The sequence below is a fragment of the Podarcis gaigeae genome, assembly GCF_964106915.1.
Source record: "Podarcis gaigeae genome assembly, chromosome: 6".
NCBI lineage: Eukaryota > Metazoa > Chordata > Lepidosauria > Squamata > Lacertidae > Podarcis > Podarcis gaigeae.
This window is the reverse complement of record NC_139682.1, coordinates 72,833,239-72,855,336: the sequence shown is the minus strand read 5'-3', so window position 1 is coordinate 72,855,336 and position 22,098 is coordinate 72,833,239. Positions and strand designations below refer to the sequence as shown.

The 22,098-nt window shown below is 43.2% G+C and overlaps 1 protein-coding gene across 3 annotated transcripts in view; it reads right to left on the bottom strand.

Moving 5' to 3' along the window:
- Positions 1 to 5,617: 5,617 nt before the first annotated feature.
- RPAP2 (RNA polymerase II associated protein 2) overlaps positions 5,618 to 22,098 on the bottom strand; it is a 53,084-nt gene continuing 36,603 nt past the window's right edge. Inside the window, exons 12-14 of one of the 3 annotated variants that reach the window (XR_014565403.1) lie at positions 7,740 to 7,889; positions 6,223 to 6,346; positions 5,618 to 6,177 (exon numbers count right to left, since the gene is read on the bottom strand). Coding sequence is in view for 2 of the 3 variants with exons in the window: in XM_083743403.1 (XP_083599529.1) it covers position 6,810; positions 7,740 to 7,889 (151 nt within the window). In the remaining variant the exon portion in view is untranslated. Of the gene's footprint in view, positions 6,811 to 7,739; positions 7,890 to 22,098 lie in introns of all 3 variants that reach the window. The other 2 variants (XM_083743403.1, XM_083743402.1) reach the window with 2 other exon arrangements.

Sequence of the window (22,098 nt, the reverse complement as noted above, 5' to 3'; positions counted from 1 at the left end):
TAACATTGACAATCAAATCTCACAACACTTCCGCTTGAAATTGTGCACATGATCCCTTTGCAGGCCAGCCTTTAACAGCAAACAGCGGTCCCGAGGGTGCAGCTGTATGTTCATGGAAAGAGGTTGAGGGGATTAGCAGCAGCAGCAAATTCCCGCACGCATAGAAGGAAGAATGGGGAAGATGCAAAGGGGCTGTGCACCACTCTCAATTTTTAATACAGTGGTACCTTGGGTTAAGAACTTACTTCATGCCGGAGGTCAGTTCTTAACCTGAAACCGTTCTTAACCTGAGACACCACTTTAGCTAATGGGGCCTCCCGCTGCCACGCGATTTCTGTTCTCATCCTGAAACAAAGTTCTTAACCCGAGGTACTATTTCTGGGTTAGCGGAGTCTGTAACCTGAAGCGTCTGTAACCCGAGGTATCACTGTATCAGTGTTTTCTTACAACTGAAACAGACATGAATGAGAGCAATTCACAGGCGATGAATTGCAGAAATCAGCTAAATATGTGACTTGCAAGGTTCATTTGCCAGTCACTTGAGAGAGCAAATGTCGGGCACAACCCAGCACTTTCAGATTTCTCAGATTTTAACAGGAGACATTTCAGCACATGCTTGGAAAATTTATGTTGAATGAAATGTGAATTAAAAGTGCTTCACTTTGGTGGGATGGCACACAAAGTAGGGCTTGATTTTGATGCCAAGTTAGTTATTGCTGCCTCACTGGTGTGAAATTCGAAAAGGTGTGTCACACAGCCCTATTACTCATAGGGCACCATATAAGGTTTGTAATGACCAAGCACTGCTGAGAGCAATCGAATAGAACTTGCTGCTCAAGCCTAAGTCTCGGAAGGGGCGTTCACACATTACACTGAACAAGTGCACAATTTGTGTACACAAAGGGTTGAGTTGTACACTCACAGTAACCCGCATGCAATGCTCAGTGTACAGACTGTGTACACAAGTTGGAACTGTATAAATCAACAAGTGTACACTCTCTCACACACACTGTGCATGTGTACAGGCAGCTTGTGGCATGTTCAGTAGAATGTGTGAACAATCTGATAGATTTCAATAAGTCTTGTGTGCTAGTACAAGCAATAGGATTACATTTCCTAAAAGCTGATTGAATGGAACCCTGTATTCCTCTAGAATGTATCCCCGTGTGAGACTTCTGGTTGCATTAAAGGTAAAGGGACCCCTGACCATTAGGTCCAGTCGTGGCCGACTCTGGGATTGCGGTGCTCATCTCGCTTTATTGGCCATGGGAACCGGCGTACAGCTTCCGGGTCATGTGGCCAGAATGACTAAGTCGCTTCTGGTGAACCAAAGCAGTGTACGGAAACACCGTTTACCTTCCCACCGAAGTGGTACCTATTTATCTACTTGCACTTTGATGTGCTTTTGAACGGCTAGGTTGGCAGGAGCAGGGACAGAGCAACGGGAGCTCACCCCGTTGCAGCAGACCTTCTGATTGGCAAGCCCTAGGCTCTGTGGTTTAACCCACAGCGCCACCTGCATTACACTGGTGTAAAATGTTGTACCCCAGAGTCCTGATTTCAAAGAACACTAGTTGGTGCAAATGACTTCTGCTTGGAGTTTGCCCATTTTGACTTCCATTTATATTCACACCCAAGCAATTAAATATACAAGAAACCCATGGGACTGTATCTCATATGAGAGGAGGCATCTGCATAGATAGACCATAAGATCTTCATTGGAGGACATTATCCAGATTCTGCTGCCTAATGAGGTGGGATGGATGGTTACTCAGGAAAAGCCCTTCTTGGAAGAGGTGTACCAGTTGCCTCTCCCCAGAGATGTTCCCCTGGCACCCATATTATAAGTTTTTCAGCATCAGATGAATGTGTTTCTCTTCTCCCAAGTTATTAAATATCCAATGCTTTCCAGTTTTCAAACTATTTTTTGCCTTCCCTTGCTAGTTTTGAACTTCTCCCTGCCCATTTCATGCTGCCATGTGGTTCAAAGCTAGCTTTTATTTTGTGCTGTTGGTGCCTTCATGTGCGGACAGTTTTTAGGGCCGTTGATTGTATTTGCACTTTGTCCATTTTAAATGGTGAACCGCCTAATAATAATAATTTTTATTTATACCCCGCCCTCCTCAGCCAAGGCCGGGCTCAGGGCGGCTAACAAGCAATAATAAAAACAAGTTGAATGAATGCAACTTAAAAACAAGATTAAAATACATTAAAATATTGAAACATTAAAATATTAAAATGCAGCCTCATCACAGGAGGAGAAAGGAAAAGGAAAAAGAAAGAGGGGGAGGGAATCAAATTGGCTCCAAGCCAAAGGCCAGGCGGAAAAACTCTGTCTTACAGGCCCTGCGGAAAGAAATCAGATCCTGCAGGGCCCTGGGCTCATGAGGCAGAGCGTTCCACCAGACCGGAGCCAGTGTTGAGAAGGCCCTGGCACTGGTTGAAACTAATCTAACTTCCTTAGGGCCCGGGACCACTAGGGTGTTGCTATTTATGGACCTTGAGGGTCTCGGGGGGGGCATACTGGGAGAGGCGGTCCCGTAGGTACAAGGGTCCTAGGCCGTGAAGAGCTTTAAAGGTCAAACCAGCACCTTAAATCTGACCCTGTACTCCACCAGGACCCAGTGCAGCTGGAAAAGCACTGGGTGAATATGCTCCCATGGCAGAGACCATAGACACCTAGAAGATTTGGGCTGTACAGAAGTGTATGAAAACATGGCTGAATCCATCCAGCCCTCATTTGCGAAAATGATTTCTGCTCACACAAAGGAAATTTCCCCTCCTTCCTTCCAGCACCCCCAGAAGGAGGATTCCCCCCTCCTGGAGGAATGGTGTGGGTGTGTGCATGCAAGGGACATGTAGCCTGGTGGGAGGAAAGGGAGGGGACATTCTGTTGCAAGAGTGAAAGTTGTTCCGCTCACGCAGTGGCTCAGTTGGAGTCCAGCCCCACTCATCTGCAGGCATGCTAGCGTGTGTCTGTCAGTGAGCGATGCATCGCCACATCGGGAATGTGCAAAATTCTCCCCAGCTGCTTCATTCAAGAGGCTACTGCCATGGCTATCTAGAGAGATGCATTTTGGGAGAGAGGTTTAGTTAAGTTCTCCCCGCGACTATTCTGAGCGAATCAGTGCAGCTTTTAGTGTTGTCAGCAGGAGGGTTGGGTTGGAAAGCTCTGCTTCATCTTGGTTCATGGAAAGGTCAGAGCACAGCCGCAGCTGAAGGAACACGGAGGAACATTTTTTAAGATGGAGGGGAACCACAAATCTCTATTATTATTATTATTATCATCATCATCATCATTAAAACGATGATTTCTGAAACTAACATAAAAGTTACAACTAAGTGCACCAATTATATCATCATCATCATCATCATCATTAAAACGATGATTTCTGAAACTAACATAATATAAAAGTTACAACTAAGTGCACCAATTATACATATATGCACAAGTCTGCAATACAGGCGTACCTTGGTTCTTGAATGCCTTGGTACTTGTACGTTTTGGCTCCCGAAAGCCGAAAACCCGGAAGTGAGGTTTACAAATGTTCTTTGGAAGCCGAACATCCAAAGCGGCTTCTGCAGCTTCTGACTGAGTGCAGGAAGCTCCTGCAGCCAATCAGAAGCTGCGCCTTGGTTTCCAAACGGTTCCGGGAGTTGAACTGACTCCGGGAGCGGATTAAGTTTGACAACCAAGGTACTACTGTACTTGCTTAGGTTTATTCTAGCTTTTCTGAGTGGCTTCCAAGTGCTTCACTCAGGAGGACCCAGCCTCTGCCATTTTTGCTGACTTCATCTGAACAGACTCGTTGGAAGGAAATCCCCATCCCAATTTCTTTCTTTCTTTACACAACTCTTGTACATCTCTTTGCACCTATAAACTGTCCTCCCCCCACCATTTGTTTCTTCTCACCCTTTTTCTGTTACCACCCAATTTCTTCTTCTTTTGCGTGTTCTTCATTTGAACCTACCTTCCTTACAAAAGACATGGCAAACTGAGATGGGAACTAGTGGGTGGAATCGGAGAACATTTTTTTGGTCTTGTGCCCAGTGCTATTTTTTCTAGAAAAATAGGTTATGGCGGCAATGGCACCCACCTGAGAGGTGCCAGAAATGGGTTCCGGTGAATTCTGGCTGAAATAAAAGCCCATAGTACCTTAATCAAAGGAAAAGGTCAAGATAGCATTACTTTCCCCTCTGTTAACAGAGCTGAAAATTATAAAAATTAGCATTGGAATGGGGTTATGTGTCTGCAAACCTTTTTGAAGTTAAAAAGCAATCCTTGTACAGTCATACCTTGGTTTCCGAACAGCTTTGTTCTCGAATGTTTTGGCTCCCGAACGCCGCAAACCGGGAAGTGACTGTTCTGGTTTGAGAACTATTTTTGGAAGCCAAATGTCCGACGGGGCTTCTGAATGTTTTGGAAGTTGAACAGACTTCTGGAATGGATTCTGTTCGACTTCCAAGGTACGACTGTACTCATAAAGCTTGGGAGCCCTTGACCCTATGTGGAGGTCCTTGGATCTCTAACAAAGTTTCAGCACCTTCATCAAACTGTGACTACCTGAATTCCTGGGAGGGGGCAAGGGAGCCAGGAAAAGTTGGCTAAAAAAAAAAGTTATAAAATTAGAGAGCTGATTCTCCCGAAGATCTATATTTGCATGAGGATTCTCCATGTTCTGCCTATACCCAATGGCAGCACTTCCTACTTAGAAATAAGATCACCTATGCTAGACAATCTCATCTTTATAGTAGATGTGACTTTGTCCCCCGAAGTAAAAATTGTGCATCTCTCACCTGGCTCAATTTGCCTTCTGAATAATAGGGCTGTAAAGGAAAATAGCACCTCGACCGACTCCACCTTATGAGCAAAGTGAGGGAAAACAAAGCCCGTATCTCCTCCCCCACCAAAAAATCCCCAAACCTGCTGGAAATGGAAAAGGGCAGTCAAATTAAGAGTTCCAGCAGTTAACAAGTTGAAATTGGATGTGTGTGTGTGTTAAATGGATCTATTATTCAGAAACAAATACATCCTCTTAAAAGATTACAAGACTAACACTTACTTTTTTAATGTAAGCTCAAATGGTTGTAGAAGACTAAGCACTGAGCCTAAAATAAACCTGTAAAAATCATGCTGCTAAGCTGACAGGAAATGTAAAAATAAAGACCTGGTGAAAAGATAGGGCTTGGGAGTTGACAAAAACAACAATATTATTTTGCTCTTCTATAGATCCTTCCCAGCGCACTCAGGCTCAGACCCCCTTCTGTGGATGCCCCTCAAAACACATTTGGAAGGAGCAGGATTGTGCTAGCAAAGTAGACTGCCAAACAGCTGACCTAACTGCAGATATTGTAAAGGCAATACGCTACGTGGAACATAATTGTGGAAAGGAACAGGCGCTCTCTGGTTTCTGCAGATGCAATCAGGGATTTTGTAATGCAATCTTAAAAGCTGAGGATGGAAACCTCCACAGTACAATACCATCGTAGAGCAAAACGAAGTGATAGGCTGCTTGGTGAGAAAGTACTCCAATAAATAAAAAGAGGAGAAGAACCATGGATCTTCTCTGGAACTCCTTGAAAGGAAGGTGGGACAGAAATCAAACAATTGAGTAAATAAGCAAAATAAGCACTTTATTAAGAAGTTCCTTATCATAATAACCATAGGATGTTATATTATTTTGTGACTACTGCAATGACAATTCAGATTATGTTTCTTTGATATACTTTACTAAGGCACTTCTTTCTGGGAAAAAAAAAATCAAAGAACTGCACCTTAGATTTGCTTTAACTTTTCTGAAATGCTGAACGACACAATTTCCTTGGGAAGTTAATGGCACACGGCCACACACACACAAAATGTTGGTGTTCCATTATAGTGATGAAGAACCTTTTGCTCTCCAAATGTTGGTGGACTACAATTCCCATAATCCCTTAACAAAGGACACGATGGCTGTGGCTAATAGAAGCTGAAGTCCAGTAGGATGTGGACAGCCAGCCCTCCATTAGGGCAACTTGATGAAAATAGTGAAAGACCTGGAAAGATGATCTGTCTCGGTGTCCAAATTTTAGCGTAGCCCCCTTATCCGAAGAAATGAGAAAGATGAAAAGTATTCATCATACAAGAGTGTCTTGATGTATTCAACGGTTGTGTTAAATTCAATGGTGAATTACAGATCAGCCTTCGTTCATAGCACTGTTTCATACAAACTCGACCAATGAGGTTTTATTTTTGTTGTTTTTCCCATTTGGTGTACTTAAATTTAATTTGTTTGGCTGGCAGTGTCACTTCACATCTTGATCCAATTTCAGCATAGAAAAAGAAGCGCATGATGGTCAACTTATTCTGCAGATAAAAGACAGAAGGAAAAGTTCCATCGATGTCATGAAAGCATCATTATCAAACCTACTGTATTACAGTTTCATTTGCAGTGATATGCTTAATCCGGTGAATGCCGTCTGATTCGGTGGCATTTGATATGAACTCTAAAATTTAAAATTCACTCTTAATCTGTAATGTCCCAAAAGTATCAAGCCCTAATTGTGTGAAAAAGTTCATCTATACATGCAAACAGAAAACAGTAAATAAATACTGAATTATGTTAAATGATAACAAGCTGCAAGGGCAGAGAAATACATCTTCTGAGAGGGAGATCTGAAATTGCAAGCCTCTTCCAGGATGCTGAACAAAAGTTAACAGCTGGTGCTCCTGTGAAGATGGAGCTGCGGTGTTGGAGGGGCCAAAAATACGCCATATTGGGGCAGGCCAGGAGAGGAACATCAAAGGCCTCCCTTTCCTCCGCCATGCCTCTGGAATGAGGGAGAAATCACACAAATCATTTGTTTCCCTTCAACTAGAATCTACCAGAGGGAAACTTGTAAACACATAGAGGCTTGTGGTGCTAACCTACTTCCCTCAGTGTCAGTGGAAAGAGCCGTTTGCAAAAATAAATAAGTGTGTGTGTATGTGTGTGCGTGCAGTTTGGGTTTTTTGCAATCTTGCCTTCCTGCCAAATCAGCTTTTTGTGGCCTGAATATGTACATACTTGGGCCCTATCAATCTTGCTTCATGCATCTTCTGTTTTAAAACCTTTTTATCACCTCGCTCCTGTCCTCTCAATCTCCTCTGGCTTGTCCACATCCTTCCTACAATGTGGTAACATGTAACTGAACGGAATGCTTTGGCTGGGGCCAAACAAGCACTGACCAGAGTGATGCTCTGCCTTAAATTGAAGGCTTTTGCTAACTCATTCCAAAGCGGTGTTTATTAAATGTTTTTAGTGATCACACAAGGTTAAAGAGACAAATGGAACCATCTTGATAAGCAATAATCTTATCTTTCGGTCCCAGTCATTTCCGTGTCAACTCCTCCTCTCTCACCCCTCCAATGCAACCGGTGTGCTTATATTTTTAATGACACTGGGTGGAATCCAACTGAGATCTTTGTGCTTATGGAAGGGTTTTGGATCCTGCAAACACTTAGAGAAGAGCAGGGGGAGGAAGGTTTTGGGGTGTGTGTGTGTTTTTGTTTTGCCAATTTGCTCTTCTTACTGCAAGCCTGCATACAACCTTCTACCCTGCTCTGGATGTTCCCTCCATGGAGCAAAAATCACCTCTATCCCTCCATTAGCAAAAGTATCCCCTTCTGTCATCACATGTAACCAGCTGTCATCACATGTAACCACTCATAGACAAGATGAAGTTGTGGCAGATGGGGCACAAATGAAAGAAGAACTTACCAGTATGGAAGACTATCGCTTCTGAATATTCTTGTTAAACTTTCAAAATCTTCATTTTTGAAGTGTAATTCTTCAAGCAAAGTAGCCAGGAACTGTGAATATCCTTGGCTGTGCTGGGAACTTGCAAAGATGGGAATGTTTTGCGACAACCTGAAACACAATGTTGAATATTTTAAAATATACATATTTACAGTTCCGAATAGGGTGTGAGAGAGGGGAGAAAATAGTCCCTTTCATATAACCCAGAGGAAACTGTAATAAAGTCCAGTAATTATTAAACATCAAATATATCCCTTGCCAAATACAATTACTAAACCAGCAGAAGCACATCCAGGGGGAATTCCTGACGCAAGTCAGTGAAAGCACATATAATGCTTCAGGACTATTCATTAGGATATGATATTTGACACCAAGGTCCCAATACAGAAGAGTCATGCAACCTTTTGCGCTTAGGAAGTCATGGGCAATAATTGTGCACAGTGGACCCAGATAACACACAAGAATATGCATCTTTGCATCTGTCTTCACCGCAGAAGACACAGGGCCGATACTTGTGCCTGAACTGATTCTTCCAGGAAGGGAGCCTGATGAATGACAAATATTTGTGACAAGTTCAAGGTCTTATTGACCAGCAAGGGTCTGGATAGTATCTGTTGAAGAGTTCTTAGAACTCAAATGTGAAATTGCTGAAGTTCCATCAAAAATATACAACTTGTCACTAAAATCGGCCTCTGTATCATAGGATTTGAAAGTGGTCGCTGTAACAAGGAAGGGATTGGGTGATGGTCAGAAATTATAGGCCAGTTAGGTGGATGGCCATCTGTCATGGATGCTTTCGTTGAGATTTCTGCATAACGGAATTGAACTAGATGAAGCTCATGGTCCCTTCCAACTCTTCAATTCTACGATTCTATAAGCTGTGTATGTGTTTGTTTGTTTGTTTGTTTTGATAAATATACTGAACTTGCCTTGTTACGTTTCATGATTTCTACAAAACGCCAGGAAACTTCCCCACAGAACAGAGGCCTTTCAGATGGTTATTTAATTTAACTTTACCCACTGCCCGTGGGCACATAAAATATGGATAAAATAACTCTCGGAAAAGGCAGATCAATGGGGAGAGAGCGAGAGGCAATCAGAGCAGTGCATTTTCTTAGCTGTGCCTTGGCTCCTTGAAGCATCCGAAATCAGGCTTTGGAAGAGCCTTAGCAAGAAGCAACCGTCAGACCAACAGATAAGCAGCTCAAGATATCATTTTATGAAGCTCAGAATGACGAGAAGAAAATCTTGTTACTATTTTAAAAGACCCACCGCTGATTTCCTCCCTTAACAGCACTGTACGTGTGTGTGGCTTTTTTTTAAAAAAAGGTGTTGAACTCAGGAGGTAAAATGTCAGTCCGTAAGAAGAAAAACCAGTCTGTCACATGTGAACACAGAACGGTAAAGCTGCCAGCAGGTTAAGGGTTTTCATCATGTCAGATGCACCTGAATTCTAAAGTTTAAAAAATCCCAACACAAGAGCAATTGGACTAACAGCACCCCGAGTGATCAGAGGCATCTGCAATGCTTTGTCCATGAAGCCACTTTCGCAGACCCTGAAGGTTCAGAACAGCCCTCCCAAACTTTCCCCCCTCCCTAACTAGTAGCTTTTTGATTCAGGCACCTCCCTTTCAGCAGCAAGCTTTGCCCATGTTGGCAGAGACCACGACACCAAAGGGAAGTGGTTTTCAAACTGTGTTTCAGGGAACTCGGGGGGTTCTTCAGAAGCTTGGCAGGAATTTCTCAACTGGGAGATAGAAATGGATAAGCTTACTTGGAAGAACCAGGCTGGTGTAGAGCTTAAGAATGTTGGATTGAGTGGGTGGGACCCAAGTTGAAATCTACAAAGCTTACTGGGTGACCTTGGCCCACTCAAAGGCAGCCACACCTGCCTCACAAGCTGGTTGTGAGGATAACATGGGGGTGGGAAGAAAACCATGTACAGTGGCTTAAGCTCCTTGAATGAAAGGTAGGAAATCGGGGATAGGGAACCTTTCTTCAGACTGAGGGCCACATTCCTTACTGGTTAACCTTCTGGGGGCCACATGAAAGTGACAGGCAGGGCCAGAGGCAAAAGCAGATGGTGCAGTGGGTGTAAATGTTACCTTTGCCTGCTAGGCTACTTTCTAGACACACCAGGGCACCTCTCTCTATCCATCATGGGTTGGCTGGATGCAGTGGAATGGTGGGAGGCACCAGCAGGGGAACCCCCAGGGGACCCCCAAGGGGAGAAGACTCAGAGCCAGGGGGTTGCTGGCAGGACAACGATGAGTGGTCAGAAGTAGAAGAGGGAGCAGACTGGGAGGAGGAGGGGGTGTCGGAAGCTGAAGAGGCAACAGGGTTTAGTGAGCAGGAAGAGGCTGTGGCAGAGAGCAGTCCAGAATCAGCAGCAGAGGTGGAGGAAAAAGGGGGCCAAGAGGTAGCAATGAGTCAGGCTGGTGAGGAAGCCAGGGAGTCTCCCCCTCCTGCTGTGATAAGCTCCCCTTCCCCTGGTGCCCCAGAACCTGAAGGGGTATGAAGAGGGCAGAGCAAAGACAGACAAGATAAAAGAGCCTCAGATTGCTTGGGAAGGAACCAGGGAAAGAGGAGCTGTGAGAAGGCAGGGATCTTCAGTCCTGGCAACTGCCTCATAGGGGCAAGTTCCGCCAGGAAGAGTTGCTGTGCTCCCTAGGCCTGGCCTCCTGAGCTGCCTGGTTTCTTCGAATACAGAGCTCCCTGAAGCTGTGTGAGTTATTGCTGATCTGCTCCGGACACCGGCCCTGACACTGTCCTCCACCCAGGCAAGTAAGAAGCCATGTAAAAATTCAAGGACACATTACAGCAAAAAATAATAATTGGGGTGTGAAGTTCAGTCAGTGAGGAATGTGGCCTGGGCAGAACAGTTGTGGCTGAGGCAGCAGTGTAGACCAGGCAAAGTCCTGAAACTTTTACAGAGAGGCCAGCTTTGGACCCTGGACCTGAGGCACCCCCCTCTACTGAATCCCCACTGTAATGTGCGGTCACAAAGGATTCATGGGAACATCCTAGGGCACACCTTCAGTTCACGTGAGTCCAAGGGGCAGCTCATCATCAAGAACTAAGTGGGCATCCTAAATGGCTCTCCAGAATTCTCTGCAACATGCCAATGCTAAAGTCCCCCCCCCCCCCGGCGCTGCTATAGGGCAGTGGGGGCAGAAAGCTAATTGAGCTAGCACGTTGCGGCCTTGGCTTTAAGAAATGTCTCTCCCTTTCCCTTTGCAATCATCTAACTCCCTCACCCCACCCCGCAATTACTTCTAAGTAGTAAGGCAATAATTCAAGGTTTGCCTATAGGCAGCCACCTACGCAGAGAAACCAAGTGCTGGGTTTGCACTAAAGAACAAAAAATGTACCATGCATCAGATCACAGATGAGAAAGCAGTGCAGCCTTGATACCCTTCCATCCAGCATATGGCAAATAGGCCTTGGCAAAGCTAAGAAAAAGCTAGAGTGTCAAGAGTACATCCAAACGACAGACTCCTATTAAGCTGCCTACTCCACAGATGCTACACATGAAAAAGCTGAGTGAAAACTCATGTTAAGACAAGCAGCAGCACCGGGCTACTATTAAGCAAGCTATTAAGCGACAGCTGGTTAACATGAACAGCATTTGCAATTCTCCCTCTTCCCTAACAAAATGAAGAAATGATAAATCCCTAGCTTTTTATAAAATACTTTCCCTGTAAGCGGAATCTGCCAGTGCGGTAATAATATGCACTCAAGTACTCTAGTATTAGAATATTTTAATTCCCCCCTTTTTTTAAAACCTGAAAGTAAATCTTGTAGACCTTTTTGCAGCAAATGTTATTTTCTCTAACGCCGATGTACCAGACTACATCCGTGCAGAATTGAATGCACATTTCTCAGTCCAACCCACAGATTATATTGAATTACTGGATTTGTCCTGATATAATAAAAGCAACTGATATACATACAGTGAAGTATGCCCCGTTGATCAGCAAAGGATGTCCCAGGTAAATGTGTATAGGACTGTAGCCTTCCCCAAGACAGGACTAGAGTGACAGTAGCATAGGATGAAAATCACGGACACATTGCCCCTTGTCCACTCCTGCAGTGCTGCCAGAAGCCAAGCCACAGTTCAACTTAGTGTTACAGTGAGGGCTCAGTGGGACTTACTCCTAGGTAAGATAGCTCAGTGGGTTAGAGCATGGCGCTGGTAATGCCCAGGTTGCAGGTTTGATCCCCGTATGGGACAGCTGCATATTCCTGCATTGCAGGCAGTTGGACTACTACAACTCTACAATTCTATTATTCAAAGTACGAGAAAGATCCAGAATGTGGCAGCTAGACTTGTGACTGGCAGTGGCCGCCGGGTCCATATAACGCCGGTCATAATGGATTTTCACTGGCTCCCAGGATGTTCCTGAGCACAAAGTGCTAGTGCTGACCTTTAAAGCCCTAAACAGTCTCGGCCCTGTACACCTGAAGGAGCGTCTCCACCCCCACCGTTCAGCTCAAACACTGAGGTCCAGCACCGAGGGCCTTCTGGTGGTTCCCTCACTGTGAGAAGTGAAGTTGCAGGGAATCAGGCAGAGGGCCTTCTGGGTAGTAGCGCCCTCCCTGTGGAACACCTTCCCATCAGATGTCAAGGAGATAAAGAACAACACAATTTTTAGAAGACACCTGAAGGCAGCTCTGTATCAGGAAGTTTTTGACGTTTGACATTTTATTATGTTTTCTATATTCTGCTGGAAGCCACCCAGAGTGGCTGGGGAAGCCTAGCCAGATAGGCGGGGGGGGGGGGGTTACTACTACTAAAATCATCATCATCATCATTACTGCTGCCATGTAGCACAATCTTATATCGGTTTCTTCAGGTGCAAGTCCAAATAAATTCAAGAAGACACAGGTGCAGGTAGGACTGCAAGCAGGTCCAGTGGGGTGGAAATGCTAGGTGAACTTCCTGGCAAGTGGGTCACTGTTCCTCGGAGGTGGCAGGGAGGTCCTTGCAGGGCAAACGTGCCAGCTAAGTCTATCCTGTGCAACGTACTGACCTTCCCGCCTGCCTCGCCAGCTCCCTCCCAGTAAACCAAAGAGACCCACCTGCTGGGAAGCTAGTGTACGGCTTTGCCCCATCCAATGAGCCGCTACAGACGGCTCTAGGAGTCCTACAATGCCAGGCTAGTTAGCAAATATCATGACTTTGTTTTTTCAAAGCTAAATATTTAATGGAATGTGATCATACAGAAAACGTCTCCCCGAGCGCAAGGCATGTATCAGTGCGCACTTACAATAAAATAATTCGGTGTAGCCCTTAACACATACACAGACAAAAACAACAGTCCTACAGTCCATGTTCTGCTGCCTCGGGAGCTTCAATAAATCATTTGCCCAACAACAGTTAAGCAATATGACGGGGGAAGATTTCTTAAGAACTGCTTACTTAAAATGCACATTCCGCATCTGAAATCTGACATCGTGACATTCATTAGAAGCGTCCCAAGGAGCAGAGTGAAACATAAACCCCAAATGACCCATCGCGCCTTGACTTAATCATGTTAAAAGGTTGTCATGAAAAAGATCCTGCGTCTTGTTTAATGTTTAAAAGTTCTGCTTTTTCCATGGCACCCCTGAGCCACAGGTGGAGGAGAGACTGGATGTTCAGATAAAAGTCATCTGGGCTGCTCCCAGTGCCATTCCTGAGATCTTCCATGAGTGACAGTCTCAAAATGCCACTATTATATCAATGATATAGACCTGCTTGGAATACTTGGGGGCAACAACCCCTGGAAAAAGGATATTACAGAACCAGGAAAATGGCAACTAAAATGATTGAGGGGTTGAAATGCTTTCACATTAGGGAAAGGCAGGAGTGCTTGGGCTTTTGGAGCCAAACTTGAGTGTGATTCTAACCAAGTCCACGCTAAAGTAAGTCTTACTGATTTCAAGGCAGTTTACTCCCAAGTAAGTGGGATTAGAAGTGAAACCTAAGGCTGAAATCCGGTAGCTTTTATTCAAAGTAGCACCAAGATTCTTGTTCAATTAGCGCAAAGATTTACCCTTGCGCAGCTGAACTTAGCAGAGTGACGGGAATAGAGGAGACATAGAGTCCAGAGAGAGAAAAGAAACGAAGAATACTTTTCAGAGGTAAAAGAAATTGCATTTGATAATGAGGAGGAATAAAACAGAGAGGTTCTTCCTCCAAAATAATATTTGAAAAGTGCGGTGGTGCAAGACTCACCCACTTTTGGCAGCATTCTGGGACTTCTACAGTGCGGGTAAGTTGATGCTCCAGCCATCCGGATCTGTGTAGGGTTTGCTCCTTAGCTTTTTTCTTCTCCCAAAGATATCCCACAAAGCAGTGGAAGTTTGGGATCAGAGTTTTCTTTCTCCCAAATAGGCTCCCTTCCCATGCTGTCGAGCCCCACCTGCCCCTCACTTCCCTCTATACAGCATGTGCAGAAAACGCCTTCTTGACCGTTGGACTATTTATCTCAATCTGCCAGAGCCTGTCTTTGCATGTTGGGAAAGGTTTGAGACCCATTGGTTAAAGACATCACTTGTATGGAAGAGACATCATTTCCCCAACATTTATAAAGTGCCCTTCATTTAGGCAATACCCAAGCGGTGTTCTGAAATAGAATATAAAGCCTAATACACATAAAAAGTCAGCATTAAAACTTGAAAATAACCTTTATATATAAAAAAACCAGGAGCTTTTTTTATTAGGAATTGGTAGGTACTGATATCCCAGAAGAGCAGAAAAGACTTTTTATGTATGCGACAACAACAGCACGGATGCTACTAGCCCAGAGACGAAAAGAAGACAAAGTCCCTACCAGAGAGGAATGGCAAACCAAGCTGTTGGAATACGCCAAACTGGCAAAACTGGCCGGAAAGCTCAAGAACCAAGAAGATCAAAATTTCAAGAAAGAATAGGGGGAAATTATAATTTATCTAGGAGACCATTGTAAGCAGATGAAAACATTAGCAGGATTCTAATAACACTTGCAATCTAGCAAATATCATGGACAATATGGAGAGATATAAAATATGGATTATGAAACAATATGCAGTTGAAAAGGACTCATGGAGGGGAGGGTGGGACGTCTGGAGATTCAGAGAAATCTCTATAAATATGGATATGTATTTTGTATTGTTATAATTCGACACTTGTAAAATCAAATAAAAAAATATTTCAAAACAAAAAAACAAAACAAAAACTTGAAAACCAGCAAGTGTTTAAAACCACAGAAACAAAACTGATTGATCTGAGAAAGCGTGGGAGAAAAGAAATGTTTTCAACAAACGTCAAGGATAGCAGAATGCCGGATGGTGCTTCACTTTTGAGGCAAGAGAATTCCAGAGAACTGGTGCTAAAACACTTAAAAGACTTTTGCCGCAGGGACATGTGGCAGCATTAGCAGGTCTTCATCCACACACCTCTGAGTGACCAGGGTGGGATGGAAGGGGAGAGGCAGCTTCTCAGATCCTGCCCGGATACATATTGGGCTTTATAACCCAGTAGGAAAACCTTGAATCTAGCTCAGTAGCAAATTGGCAGCCAGCGTAGCACTTTCAACGAAGGTGTTGCACGTTGTTGATAGACTGTCCCGTAGGTTGCCCCAGTGAGAATTGGTCCCAGAGGCTGGCACTGGCAATCGGAATACACAGTGCACAAACAGCTAACACCAACTGTGTCAGCCATAGAATTTTTACTGGAAACGTTCTGCCTCAATTTTGCTCTGCTTTCTCATTTCTCCGCACAAAGTTCAGCTACTTTTTCTTTGCCCTTTCAGTTGCCAACTACGTGCAGGTCAAGACGCATCGCAAAAGGTTGTGGTTTTTTTGCAGCTTGAGCCTCATTCTGAGAAACAGTTCGGTTTTCAGAAAGCTCCCTCAGAATAGGAACCTGCTAGGTTAATAGATTTCTCTTCTGTCTCTATAGCTATGTATGGAAGCTTTGAACTCCTTACTTGTTGCATAGATCTTCTGGCAGATCTTCTGACGATTTCGGCTTCTGAATTTCCCTTTTGTTTTTGCCTGATTCTGTGCAGAGCTATGTGTGCCCACTGAAATAAACGGGTTTGTGTAACTAACTTTGCACAGCAATGCAGGCTCCCATCTCCCTTTGGCCAATTAACATTATATGTAATTTTATTTTATTTTTATTAAAGATTTTGTTGATTTACAAAAGTGTGTGCAATGTATTATATGTCATTTTAAATGTGTGTGGTGTGTGTGTTTATTGGTTTGCTTTTGCTTCATTATATATTTTGTGTTCTCATTTTGTACTTTTATGTTGTGAACGGCCCTGTGATCTTTGGATGAAGGGTGGTATGCAAATCTAATAAAATAAATGAATAAAGAAATATGTGTAAAGCGTGTCGAATGGACTTCCATTAATGCTGGATATTTGTTTGACTTAAATTGTTAATTCTGAATATTCTGATTCTGAGAATATTGTGGTGAGAGGATCCCAACCCATCTTTAGCACATCTTCACAGCCCTGTGGCTGATATTCTAAAGAAATCTGCAATCAGAAGAGTAAGCCGGGTCCTAAAACATTTATATCTTAGGTCTCAAAAAGGTAAAGGATGAAGGTACCAGATGTGCCTCTGTGAAGAGGGAATCCCATAGCTTGGGGGCAAGATAAAGCCATTTCGAAAACTCCAGAATGTGGTTATAATTTATTTTATGCCCTTTATGCCTCCCTCCCTTTCCCAGCCTCTTACATACTTAGTGTGCATGTGCCACACGTTCTCACACACATTCCAGCACATTAAAGTCCATGACTTTTGCAAAACCAGCCCTGGTGTTCTGAGCATTTCAGCATCAGAGCAAGGAAGGGGTTTCTATTGCTGGCGAGGCTACTATGAGATTGGGCTCTAATCTGTATTTTGGGGATATTCATGATCTCTAGAACTTGCACAGTCCTTGGAAACCGCTAGTAAAGCATATCATGAGATGTTAAAAATATTTCATCATGTAATTGGTTTATTTGGTTGATCAGTCACAGATAACTGCATGAATGACATTATTTATATCAGCGCAGACTCTTGTGATTTACATTAATCTACACAATCTGGCGCCTTGAAAGCAATGAAAAGGCCTATTGTAATGTTATTCTGACCTCCTTGTCTACCATCATAGCCTTCATTCCTGAATGAAGTTTTCTGATTCAAATGCCCATAGCTCGTTAATTTCCTTTATCTAATTGTATTTGAAGCAATGCGCTATGTAGAATCCTACTGTGGCAGCTACCGACCACGGTAATCTGTGCATTCACTCAGAATGGATCCACATGATCGTATTATGACCTGACTTAACCATTCACTGTTTGGTGGGCCTGAGCGAAGGGCAGCTTTCCTTGCCCCAGTGCAGGGTCAAGGCAACCCATGGTACTGACATCTTGCAAGCAGTTTGTTCCCCTTTATGAAATTTTAAAGCTCTGTTCCAGGTGGCCACAGGAGAGCAGACATTTTTGTGTGCTGGGCTCCCCGTTTGTGAAATGCACTCCCGAAGGAGGCTCTCCTTGTGCCTTCATTGCGTATCTTTAGGTGCCAGTCCAAAGCACCATTTAATTAGCCAAAGTCCTGGGAGAAGAGCTATCTGTGGCCTTTTGAACTGCTTGTGGTGGTTAATATATGAAATAGAATAATGTATAATAGATGAAATGTGTGATGTGATAGGAGGAATATGTCTTTGGTGAAAAGTGTGCTATTATGAAGTACAACAACAACAACAGTGTGGATCACTCCATGGAGAAATTGATCTTCAACAACAACAACAACAACAACAACAACAACAGTGTGGATTGCTCCGTGGGGAAACTGATTTTCTTCCAAGTGGACATGGCTTAAAATTGCGCTGTAAGAAAGAACAAAAGAATCTCTCTCTCTCTCTCTTTCTCTCTCTCTCTCTCTCTCTCTCTCTCTCTCACACACACACACACACACAATGCTCCATGTAATCAGTTTCCCCATGGAGTGATCCACACTGCTGGAGAACATGTGTGAATATTGCAACCACATTAATAGGACTACCATCCTGCCAGTTCAGAGCTCTTTACTACTTTATTAGTAAGTACATCAAAGTGGTGAAAGGTTAACTCATTCACATCATTCTGTGTACGGATCAAGAGAAATGGGAATCAAACCTGCGGCAAATCTGCCAAATGCCATATCTCAGATTTGCAGCTGAGCTTTCACACATCAGAAGGGTGCCATCATTACTTGTATTAGAAAACTGCAAAAAGACGACCATATAAAATACCAAATAAAAATATGATTAAAACTTATGAGTTTTTCTAATATGAAACCTCCTTAATACCGAAGCTTATATGTATACAAAGAAAAGGAGATATAACAAAACTGTTAATTCCCAGGGTGCTTTGGGGGAAGCCATGACTGTGTAAAGTGTTTTAATACTGCTTTAAATGTATAGTGTAGAAGTAGCATCAGTAAAGATATTCCACTGGTATAGTTTATTTAAATATGAACCAGGTCCAGATAACCAATTACTTAAGATTAATTAATTCTGTCTGAGGAAGGAAAGAACCTTTCCTAGATTCCAATTAGTGCCTCCTACAGTCCTTGAAGTCAGATTAGCAAAAAATATCATACAACATAAACTTCTGGCACTGTGGTTTTATTGAGGGGAAGGATCTCCCTCATTATCTGTTTAATTATTTTCTGACATAAGGCACTGGAAGGAAATACTGATCTGCTTTTTTTAAAAAAAGTGGTACCCTGATTTTTAAAAAATCACATTAAGTTAATGGATAAGTCTGATTTTATCAGTTATCTCAATTTTATTTTTGTACGTTACATGAAGGCAAACAGTTACCAACAAAACTACATTTTGAAACTGGCTTGATGGAAATAAAAATCTAGTTAAATAGCGGGCTCAGCTGGATTTGAGAATCATGTCATTTGACGAGTTTTCATTGATTTACACTTAATTCTGTTCTACTTCTCATCGTGTTTATTGTATTATATCTTACACACACACTCCCAGCCATATTCCAATGTGTCTGTTGCGTTGCTTAAAATCTTCACATTTGGATCGACAGATTGCCAATTATTATACTGCCTCCTTTGGACATTTTTGTTATCGGGAGTTAAGTTTTAAAAGTCTTCCCTTGTAACTTGCATTTAAGTTTTAAATGCAAGCTCGACAAAACACACATTGTGGCAGAGAGAATCGTGTTAAAAGCAAAAAAAGAAGAAGAACCCAGGTGCCTCTGGAGTGAAGATTTTCCATTAGAATGCATGAATATTTGATGGCTGGTCTTGAATGGGAGCATCTAGCTTACCAACATCCACATGCAGCATGTTTAAGGGCAGACCCAGCGCAAGGTTTTCACGCCATTTGAAATTCCTGATCAAGCCAATTTTATCGGAACAAAAGTAATCCAAGGCTGCAGTCCTAATCCCTCTATGTTGATAGCTGGTGTGCTTGAGGGTGCTCAGTAGGCCCCTCTCTGCTCGCTTGTTGACCTACAAGCAGGTCGCTCTTTGCTGGTAGCCAGCAAAAATAGGGTGTTCGGGGGGACAGGGCGTCTAAGGTCTTAGATCCAAGAGATCTAAATCCATAGGCCTCCTAGCTGTGCTGCACACATTGCAAATATATATATATATATATAAATCCCCCCACCTTCCACCCTTTCAGATGCAATGTTCACTCTGCTGCTCTGGTTCTCTCTGGCCCCATTTAAGATTGCTCTGCAAAACTTTTATTTTTAATAGTAAATATTTACACTAGATGTTTTAATACTGGCCTATGAATAGCAAAGGAGGGGGGGGGGGAAACCTGTGCCCTTATTCACCCCCAAACCCACATTTTACCAACAGGACAGGCTTGCATTTACTTCGCTGAATCATAAGAACAGATTGGCCTACATTTCGATTTTCATATTTGACATCTGCTTTAACAGATACTGAATCCTCTTAAAGAACAAAGGCTACTTGGAGTCCAGTTTTAAGTGCCACCCAAAGCTCCTTTACTTACAGCAAAGATGAATTTTGCAGAGCGAGTGCTGCCTATGTTTTATTTAAAATCTCATTCGGGTATGCTGATGGGTTCACAGCCCGGCATTGACGCAAGTTCTTTTATTCTTTGATGGCAAATGAAACTAAATGATTCATTCATGTGTGTGTGTTTTGTACACTTACAGGCAATACACTTGAATCAATGCTGCAAAACAACCACCACCACCCCAACGCACAAACGTTCTCAACCCATCATCGTGCAAGTACTGAAGTTCAACCAAATGTTAACTTAGCGGACTGCTCCCACTGCTGGCAGGCTCACCTCATGCAGCCTAGCCAAGCCCTGATTTAATCACAATAATGGTTGGCTATTTTCAGAAAAGCATGAAAGCAAAAGCACGGGGGGGGGGGGGGGGAGATGGTTTCACTTTTCACTTCTGATATGCAAGCCCGGTATTGATATTGCTCACAGCTGAAGGGACGAAAAACTGTTCCCTTGCATTAAACAGGGTAACTGGGTCTCTCTAACTCGATAAAGCTGTTTATATGGTCTGGTTCTTTCTAGTTTGATGCTTGTAGGCTTTCCACAGGCAGAATCTATTCCTGCGTTGCAAGGAGTTGGACTAGATGACCCACAGGGTCCCTTCCAACTCTACAGTTCTATGATTTAGCTTCCCACGGTGAGAACATGATGTTGGAGTACGTGGGCTTTTAGCCTAATCCAACAGGTCTCTTCTCATGTTAAGACCAGCTTTCTCTTAAAGTAACTCACTTGCCAACGGCTTCTCGGGTGTAGAGATCCCCCTTCATTAATCCAGACAGGAAGGAAGTGGTACTTGATCAGTAGGACACCGATACAGCAACAGGGTTATTTATGTATGCCACTATGCCGGCCCGTGTTTTGTTAGCCCCAAAATGGAAATCGAGTGAGGTCTCAACCAAAGAAGAATGGCAACTTAAACTGATGGAATATGCACAGCTTGCAGATCTAACTTATAGAATAAGAGAAGAAGAACGTTTGTTTAAAGAAGATTGGAAAATGTTTATTGACTAAATGGGGGGAAATTGTGTACACTTGAAAACATTGGCAGCATTAAGATAAATTCAACAGTGTAAATAAGTTTTGATGGAAGTAATAATGGAATACTGGATGGTTTAGTTTATATAAAATGTGCAGGGATTTATGCTATGCAAAATGAACCATGGAAAGAGAAGAAGGGATTTGATATTTTAAGGTTGTTTAAATGAATTTTCTAAATTGTAAAACAGAAAATTTAATAAAAATTATATACCGTATTTTTTGCTCTATAAGACGTACTTTCCCCCCTCCTATAAAGTAAGGGGAAATGTGTGTGCGTCCTATGGAGTGGATGCAGGCTGCGCGGCTATCCCAGAAGCCAGAACAGAAAGAGGCTATCCCAGAAGCCAGATCTCTCTTGCTGTTCTGGCTTCTGGGATTCAGAGTATTTTTCTTCTTGTTCTCCTCCAAAAACTAAGTGCGTCCTATGGTCTGGTGCGTCTTATAGAGCGAAAAATACGGTGTGTGTATATATATAGAGAGAGAGAGAGAGAGAGACTGGGCTTTAGCTGCTATAAAACGGAGCAGCAAAAGTTTTGCCCAGAGCCAGTGTTTGAACTCTGCAAATCAGCTCCACTGGCTGTCACTCCATTTCCAGGCTCAATTTAAAGTGCTGGTCATTACCAACACACCTCTACAGTTCAGGACTCAGGAGCATAGGAAGATACCTTCGACTGAGTCAGATCATTGGCCACCTGATTCCTGACTGTCTATGCTGGCTGAAAGCAGCTCTGCAGGGTTTTAGACAGCAAGTCTTTTCCAGACTCACCTGGAGATGCCAGGGATTGAACCTGCAGCCTTCTGCATACAAAGAAACAGAATTAAAGGTCTATATCCCCCCCCCACACACTGTCCAAGCTACACCTGGCCATTTCTCCTGCAAGGGAAAGGCAACCCTTTTGTGTCTGTCAGCTGTTGGCTATCACAGATAACAAATGCAAAGAGCTTACTTCAAAGATGTCGTATCAATGGAGCATTATAATAAAATCCTTTCATCAATAGACAAACGGGGGGGGGTATATTTATACAGAAGAACTTCCTTATACTGTTAAGGGTATGGAGAATCAGTACAGCGAGGCAACAATCTGCACAAGGCACATAAAGAAATAGGGCTGGAGGAGAAATTTGGATTGGTCTGTATTTTAACACAATTTGCCCTTCCCAAAACAATACATGAACCAAACTGCAGCTATCTTTTGCAATGCACACTTCTCCAGCTTTTGTGATCCAACCAACCAATGTCCATATTAGCAAAAACAAGTATACAAAA